The sequence below is a fragment of the Aulostomus chinensis genome, chromosome 11, assembly GCF_037954235.1.
Source record: "Aulostomus chinensis isolate RoL2024-O1b breed Wild chromosome 11, RoL_Achi_v1.0, whole genome shotgun sequence".
NCBI lineage: Eukaryota > Metazoa > Chordata > Actinopteri > Syngnathiformes > Aulostomidae > Aulostomus > Aulostomus chinensis.
This window is the reverse complement of record NC_141330.1, coordinates 17832167-17841360: the sequence shown is the minus strand read 5'-3', so window position 1 is coordinate 17841360 and position 9194 is coordinate 17832167. Positions and strand designations below refer to the sequence as shown.

The following is a 9194-nucleotide window of genomic DNA, read 5'->3' as shown; positions in this document are numbered from 1 at the left end:
TTAGTTGCTCCCACCCCTCTGGCTCACTCCCTCTGCGTGGTTGTCATGGGAGTCTCCCCTATTACATACAATGGCTTCCCCATGCTACTAATTATTCATTAGTTAAATGGGCTGAACCACTTTTTTGTTTCCTTGTACATTTTTCTGTTGTTTATTTTTTTGTCTGTGAAGCAAATCTGTGTCTCTATTGAGGGCTCAGAAGCTCTGGAACTCCTGAAAATTATATGACATGCCTTTTTCTGATAGAATGTTTTGACTTGGGAGACTTGATTTAAAAAAAAAAAAAGTCATATTTAAATCGGGTGTGAAGCGTAGTGGAGATGGAGAATATCAGCAGTCTGCACCTCGACAGGAGAATTCTCTCACTCAGCCTGAAAAGGTTGTGGTGTTTCTCCTGTATTATGCACCGCTTGGCAGGATGTGATGGTAGTGGTCCCCAGGCCCACCCAAGAGTATCTGATCACCAATTCTATTTACAGAGGGCGACATGATGCAGACGCTCCCATGGTCACACTCCTCGAATTGTCACTGGAATGCATAAGGTCGAGCTCACATCACTGAGTCACTGTATTCTCCATTCTTAGACACACAAACAGCAGTGTACAAACAGAGAAAGCAGTGTGTGTGTGTGTGTGTGTGCGTGCGTGCGTGTGCGTGCGTGCGTGTGTGCGTGCGTGTGGTGTGTGTTAGGTAACACCAAAGCCCATTGTGGTATTTTGAAAATGAGAGCTTTGTTGGACTCCCGAGCCCCCAGCTGAGAGACGGAGAAAGGGAGAGAAACAGAAAATAGAGGCAGAGGGAGCTAAACTTGAGGAAAAGGGGGGATGGGGAAACATGGGGACTGATAACATGTAGGTAAGTTGTGTATCGACATCTTAGTAGAAATCTGCGCTCATATTTTTAGTCCTTTCACGGGTCATTCCATATTCTCTGGCAAAAGGATGGCTGTGCGATAGAAGCACGAAGAGCATCAACTCTTTGTCTCTGCAACCTTCTAGATCACAATACAAAACACACACTCAACCCACATGTAAACAAATTTGTTCATATCAAAGTAAGGAGACTGAGGCCTGCAGAATATCTTACCAGGAACAACCTAGTGGATCTGATGGTGCAGCTCCTCCCAACAATGAGTTCAGCTTCTAGAAACTCTGAACACAAGCTAGCGGCATGAGGTCCTGCAGTGTTACAATGCAAAGTAACATGGTGACTCCCAAAACTGCAGAATCTCATCCTGGTACTCAACTCTGGACAACATTTTCCAATCTCCTTTGGAAGAGGAAAATGTTGGGTTTCATCCTCAGTTCTCCAACATGCAAGCTCAAGAGTTCTAATACGCGCGTTACCGACTGAGGCGTACGTGGCACAGCCGTCAGGTCGAGGCCTGTGTGGGGACCACGGGCAACTTTTCTCAGGTGGTTCGAACACCTACACGGAGATTCTCCAGTCACTCAAACCACCATTTTATCAGTGTAAGAGTCGCTGGTGTTAAAGGGTTGCACAGAGACACGTCCTCCGTGGTCACACGTTTGCTGTTGTACCAAACTGCAAGAAGCAACTTCTGAGGAGGCTCAGTGTTGGAAAAACACCTACAACCGCAACATTTTGATATTTCAGTCTGAAACACAGAAACTGGCCTCTGTTGGCTTGTGACGGCAGCGATACTGTGATGCGACGGATCCGTAGGATTTTGGAGTGACCTTTGTACTCATCCCACCTAAATGCACCACAGAGCGCCACAGGAAGTCATTCTTACCTGTGGCCATCAAACTCTTTAACTCCTCCCTCTGAGTGATTCATTACTTAACTGTGCAGTACTCTTGTTATAACTGCTGTGCTTTGTAAATAGTTTAAGCTTATTCGTATTATTTTATTCTTACTCTTACACTTTCTTATTCTTATCTTAAAGTCTGCACTTTCTAATTATTGTAATTTGTAACTTTATACTTTACTTTATCGTACTTCGAGAGCTTAATAACTGTAACAACGGAATTTCCCCACGGGATTAATAAAGTATTCTGATTCTGATTCATTGACCCCACCGTCACAGTCGCCTGCGTTGTGATCATGGGTTGTTGTTATTCTTTATAAGAAATGGGTTTACAGGAATACACACATTAGTGGGTAAAGCAGGGGAGACCTTCAAACACACAGAACATATCTCTGAGTTACGACTCCAACACAGTGAATATGGCTGCAGGACTGATTGGGCGTTTGTCTAAGCAGCACCAGGAAGGCTGGTCGTAGCTGACTGGCAACACAATACAATTACAAACATCAAGGCCAGCATTGATATCATGATACACATTTCATACCAGCATTTTTTTTCTTTACGTCACATTAAAACTGAAATAAAAGTAGTCTTTTGTTTGGAGCAAACAAGTCTACACATGACTCTTGTTACTGTCCTTTTTTCTGGACCAAAGAATCCAAACCTTTGTGCCAACTTTGCAGAACGAGAGGCCGAAGTAAAAAATTGAAGAACGTGACATTTGAATATTGTTTCCGATCTTTGTTAGTGTTTTTGCAGAAATAACACATATCTAATTCTCCTATGCTAATCATTGTCAACAATGGAGACATGTTATTCAGATACAGGGAGACAGCGTGCTTGTCTATTTGTTCTTGTTCAGCTCCATTCATTATCTTTGATATTTGAACTGCGCTGCTTTTTTTTGTCTTTGGTTGTGTCGTAGTGCCGCCTACTGCTGATTAAATTTCCTCTTGCGGAACAAAGAAGTTCTGAACTGAAATGAAGAAGCGGGGAAACCTGTTATCAAAACCTCTCAGTTTCATTTTCCTCTTTGTCTCTGTTTTCTTTGATGGGACTTGTTTTTGCTTTCTTCCACCCTGCATGTTTCCTTTACTTTCTATACATTAAAGTAGAAATGTGCTGAGAAATTAGTTGAAATTAGCTGAAAATTCAGAGGGAGTTTTGAGGGAGATCTGAAAAGACGCCGTTGCAAGATGAACGCCAGGATACATGTTTCCAGATCCCGCTGAGACGCGAGTCTCAAACGCCACATTTAACCTTGTAAATGTAATCGAAGACGGAAAAATATACATCCTGAACGTCAACATGTCCAGATGATTCACAAACACAACTGATCAATACAGACAATTAACATTTATTGTATTGTTGTCAAATTCACAGATGTTTTGCAAGGCAACATGATGTGGTCGGAGCAGCCCTGAATGAATTCATACCTCAGGCCTCAAACAGATTTCCAAATTAATGCTTCAATTCGAAGTCACGACTGATTCCTGATGGGCAATTTTGCGGGAAAATCCTGAGTTATCAAATAGCACATGATTTACATCATCTCATTAGAATGTGGAGCTACCCAACTCTTCAGCCCGTGACTTCTAGAGTAAAGACGCGAGAGACTCGTGACCGCCAGGCTCCCCACCGGCGTTACACTAACGGGTCGGTTCACATTCCATTTGAAATCCCTCTTTTCTAACAATTATCATGAAACTTTTCAAATTCGAATCGTCGTGTGTCACGGCCCATCGGGAGGTTACAGCATCAGACAAAATAGAAAAACAAACTTTAGTTATAAAGGATTCATTTGTGGTTATTTTCCTACAAAATTCACCTTTTGAACAAAACTACCACAGTTTCAGTTGGTGTCCAGATGTTTTTGACAATGAAACAGAAAACATTATTTCCATTTTGGGTCCACGGAGACTGATTTAAAAATGGTAAAGCCCAGAAGAACTGGTAAATTCGCCATTTAGTGGCTTCAACATCCAGAATCAACAGCAGTTGTGTCTCAGCAGTCCTGTGAATTGTACGGGGACTGATCCGGCGTCCCTGGTCAGGTTGTGATTCATGACAACTGCCCGCAAAATGGTCAAAGTCTTATTCTTGGGTGCTGCTGGGTTTGATTCAGTTGCTGTGAACCAGAGTGACGAAGAGGAAAAGTGAGCAGAGAGAGATGGCGCCAGTAAGCACGGCTTTCACCAACAACACCGTCCAGCTGCCCAGCAGGAAGATATGAATGAATAACCTGGAGACGCAGACAGAAACATGAAGGAGGTGACTTAGCAACAGCATGGTGGAGCCAAAAATATCATTCTGATCTGATAAACCACTTTGACATGGAATGTGGGGCCAGTTTTATTGTTAACCACTGGTTACAACTGTTTCTGGTAATTACATTAAACACTGTTTAAGCTCTTTAAAGACTGAAGAGCAAATGTATGCTATCAACAATATATCTGATTAAGCAAAACACCTTTTTTACAAACATGTGTTTCACAGACTGTAAAAACCTCAAATTAAATTCCCCGAGGAGAAAAAAACAACAACTGCCTGTTACTCTTGCTAATGTTGCTGCGTCCACGCCCCCTTGTGGTTCATGTCTAGCACTACATAGGTTGCCAAACCCTGGCTGATCTCATTTTGAAACATCCCTCACCTTTGAAATACAGCTATTTTATATAGATATTATTGCATGTACATGGATCTATATTATTAAATGTAGAGGTAAACCTAGGACGCTTTCACAATGAACACTGGGAGGAATGGTTAGCTTAGCTCATTGTGACGGCGCAAACATGCCTACAACACTTCTGCAGCTCACTAAACTGATTCTGTATACTCTTATTTGTTTGTTTCTACTGTAATGGCAGATTTAATTTGAAAACATGTCATTGTCTACTGGCAGATTTTAGTATTTAATTAAAATTAAGTGGAGATTTAATTTGCTTGAAGGAGATTGCAACTCATTCAGACTTTGCGGACTGTTAAAGGTTTATGTGCATTTAAACAAATGTTTGGCGATGAAGAAATGAGCGGCTGTCACCACATTATAGTGGGACAACGTAACTTAGGAGCTTCTTCTGGTTAAGACAGAGTTAAGGTGTGAATTGAGGTTGGGATTCGGGTTAGGCTGTCCATTATGAATGGAAGTAATTGGAATATTGTAATAAGGATAGCAGTACAAACCTTTGAGAGTGTGTGTGTGTGTGTGTGTGTGTGTGTGTGTGTGTGTGTGTGTGTGTGTTCAAAATGCTCTTACTCCATTAAGAAGCCCTTGTAAACACAGAGAGCGAGCAGCACAGTAACAGGAAGCCTGAAGCTCTTCGGAAGGTCATATCGCGTAAACATCCATACCACTGCTGCCATTGCAATATAATGGACCTACACACACACACACACACACACACACACACACACACACACACACACACACACACACACACACACACAGAAGTAATTGCTCGTGTTAATTCATTATCATAACTTACGACTGAACTGTGGACAGAGGTAATTAAACAACACACCGACATGAACAAATGATGGAGTCTCCTGACTACTGCTGTCGCAGTGGCTGTCACAAGAGAGGTGAAATGTAGGTGAAGGACAGGAGAGAACAGACACTCACCAAGCTGATGTTAGAGTCAAAGCTCATCTGAATGTATTTCCAGTCAAACTCGATTCCTCTGGCTCCGACCCACAGAGGAAGACACCTGAAGAACCACAACAAGACGGCAAGATTTAGTGTTTATTGCTTATTGTTGAAGTGCGATCACTGCATTTCAAAAGTGCTTTCCTAAACGTAAGTCAAGCATCTCATGAGCGTCACAAGCTCAACTCCGAACACTGTTTTCTGCCTTAATAGTGAGAAAGATCAGAAAAGTGTAGCACAATCGCAGCAAATGGTTTCCTATCAAATTCTGGAAGGGTGGTAGAGATGTAATACAGGTGGGTATCTTCAGTTATTAATCAGACGTTCAGTCGCACGTTAATGTGGAATATCCTCTAAAAACTCATGCTGACACTTTAGTCAGAATAATGGCTTATTGTCGCCCACGTAAACGTAACCACTGTCGCGTCTATCGGAAGAGATGGTAACGACAAACCTGGACATCACCAGCTCAGCTGTCGCCCAGCCCATGGCGGCCACCATGATCTTATACTCTCCTTTGCCAGCATTACGTGACATCACAAGATGGAGCCCCAGCAGGTCTGCCAGGTCTACTGTTGCTTTCATAAACTCCTGGAAGACACAGAAATACACAGACCAAATGTGGAAGTAAATGCATCTCCCTCTTACAAGAACAGTGAGTCGGATCTCAGTAATGGAATATTAATATCCTGCTCTTTCTGTCTCTGCCCTGATTTAAAGAGACAGAGCGGAACACCTGCATGGGGAAAGAGCTCAGGATGCAGAGCCAATACTCACCCCCACAAAGTCATAAACTCCAGCTCCTCCTTCCCAGGTGGGGAAAAATGTAGCAAGGAACAGCATCTGACATACAAGATGATTAAAAAAAGACTTGATTATACACTCAGGAAAAAACAGGACACTAAATAATACAATAAATACAGAGTATTCAATGGCATGTGCGTTCAACGCACTATTATTGAGGGATCAACTACCAAAATTTGATTGATTGGAACACAGTGGAGGCAGCAGTGTTAAAACGAGGGTTTTGTATGTGTCAGAACTGCTGCCCAGAGAGGAGAGGAACGCGCTGCAGGAGAGACGCATCATTTGCAAAGAAGGAAAATGAAATAGGGAGACAAAATTTGATTTCATTTTCTTGGGTGGGTGGGTGTGTCTGTTTTCTTTTGCTTGGCTGACAAGAGTTCATTAAAATGAATAAAAAACATCAATTCAAATAACCAAAACACATAAAAAAATAATATATTGGATTCTGTCCTTGGGCTGCACGGTGGTGCAGTGGTCAGCACTGTCGCTTCACACCAAGAAGGTTCCGGGTTCGAGTCCCGGATCGGGCGCGGGATCTTTCTGTGTGAGTCTCCATGTTCTCCCTGTTCCTGTGTGGGTTCTCTCTGGTACTCCAGCTTCCTCCCACAGTCCAAAGACATGCAATTTGGGGACGAGGCTGATTGATACTCTAAACTGACTGTAGGTGTGACTGTGAGTGTGAATGGTTGTTCGTCTCTGTATGTCGGCCCTGCGATGGACTGGCGACCTGTCCAGGGTGAACCCCGCCTCTCGCCCGTAGATGCTGGGATAGGCTCCAGCCCCCCCGCGACCCTTACTAGTAAGGAATAAGCGGAAGATGACAATGGATGGATGGATTCTGTCCTTTTTAAATCTTAACTGGTGCGTCCAGGGTTCGTGATGCTTTTGTAGTCACACGCTGTTCGTATTCAAGTCCTGAGCTCTGCCAAGAGCTCCAGAATTGCATCGCTGGATAAGTAATGTTTGTATCATTTTTCTTCTTTTGTCAAATCAAAAATGTTGATACGAGTGGTAACAAGCCATTCTCTACAAATTCTTTCATTTCACCACGTATAACACAGATGCAATTTCAGCGACTGGAATTGCATTCTGACTTGTTCAATCACACCGCTTGCGCTAAATGAACCTGTTTGCAATCATCTCTTCCCAGTATTTTGCTCCTTATCGCAAGGCAAACGGCACTCCCGTGCTCCTCTGATAGACGCATTAGTCAGTACGCACCTTCAGTAGGTCAGTTTGCTCGCTTCTTCGTCAGTGACAACAAGGTTGCGCACGTTTTTACAAATGCAAACTTTAAGTGAATCTGACACTGAGAGCAAAATAGCGTTTTCTTATTTACTATCCTCAACTCATTTAAAAATAAAAAAATCTAGTTTGCACCTCAAAATGCTAAAAGACCATTGAATCACTGAAAATCTCTCACCTTACAGAGCTGGACAAACAGGTAGGTGGCGCCGGCCTGGACACACCTCCAGAAGGCATTGTACTCAGAACTAATGAGATACATAACCAAAGTCACATGATCAGAAGTGCAGGGAGCAGAACCTGACAAGGGATTATGACAAAAGGATGACCAGGCAGTAAATACAAATTCCGGATGTAATAATTTAAAACGTGGGTCTTCAACAGGGGGTCCGTGACCCCTAAGTTTCCCAGCGGTAGCGAAAGGGGGCCGCAACTTGTTTGATAGTATTTGGATTTATAATATGACTGAAAATACATTAACATACATCTATGATGTTTAAAATTAAAACATGAATATCTGAATTTATCAATAATAACTATTTCAATAGCTTTGTATCATTTGCACAATAACAGTATATTTCTGTACAGCACTATAGGCTGTCTGGAGGCCCAGTTTTTATGTGCAACACAATTTAAGTTCATCTAAAAGGGGGGTCCCTGCTCCGTCTCTCTATCAGCTAAAGAGTTCTTGGCCTTAAAAAAGTTGGAGACCCCTAACTTAAGATGTAAATGGGTAATAGTGGAAGAACAACACCTACACCACACGGTTAAGCATGGGGTACCGCCACGAGCACATTGCATAGATCTAAGAGGATTATATGGACCCCTCCCAAAGCTCCAACACTACTAAGCTGATTATTGGACTGTTTTTTTGTCTCAGTGACAAAAAAGGTACAACAGAAGAGGAGTAATAGTGGGTGTAATTTTGCGATGTGGCATTAAAATGTTATAATCCCTATCTAGTCTGAAAAATGTGGTGTTTGTACTATGCAACAAATACAGTCATGCATTTATCAATTGAAAACAGAGAAACTTACAGCCCGCTGCACTTGTATGTTATAAAATAAGGAAAATATGCCAGAGCAAAGCAGTTGCCAAAGTGAAACAGTGTCATGATGTCTGGTCCCAAAGATGGACTGTCGATCCCCTATAAGAAAAAGGAGAGACGACACAAGGTTTATAATACACGGTTATATTACTACATTTCATTTCAACAGTGGCACAACTGAGATTTTATTGGAAAACTGGACCGAAAGTGTACTTAAGCAAAGAATAATCCCAAATATTGATAATACCAGTTTGTAATTGTATAATTGAACGAATCATGCTGAAGCTACAAACAAGCTAACATCCTGATTCAACATACAGCCAGTAATAACGTGTCTGTCACCCCGTGAAAAAATGCTTGTCGTGTGTGTGTGTGAGTGTGAGTGTGAGTGTGTGTGTGTGTGTGTGTTAACTATTATCTGTACCTACGGAAGCTAACGCTGAGCTACTACCAGCACCCCCCCCCGGTGTGGACACGCTGCTGTATTTAGCGAACGTTGCGGGGACGATCTCTTCTCCCAGATAAAAAAAACAAAGCTACTGTATCATGTGGCTTTTGAAGAATAAATCAGAACACATCAAACGTTTCAATAGCGACACTTACTGTGAAAGAAGAAAAAACTGACAGCTCCCTTGCCTACTAATAGGCGTTGAATGACAACCGGAAGTAAGTGTGTG

At 42.3% G+C, this 9194-nt stretch overlaps 1 protein-coding gene across 1 annotated transcript; it reads right to left on the bottom strand.

Annotated features, from left to right (window-relative positions):
- Positions 1 to 3112: 3112 nt before the first annotated feature.
- tmem147 (transmembrane protein 147) lies at positions 3113 to 9194 on the bottom strand. The gene is made up of 8 exons (XM_086217341.1): positions 9121 to 9194; positions 8507 to 8616; positions 7648 to 7717; positions 6195 to 6260; positions 5872 to 6008; positions 5394 to 5478; positions 5028 to 5149; positions 3113 to 4013 (listed from the first exon to the last, which is right to left on the bottom strand). Exons 2-8 carry the CDS (start codon positions 8581 to 8583, stop codon positions 3893 to 3895), a joined length of 678 nt encoding a protein of 225 aa, XP_086073467.1. The 5' UTR covers positions 8584 to 8616; positions 9121 to 9194; the 3' UTR covers positions 3113 to 3892.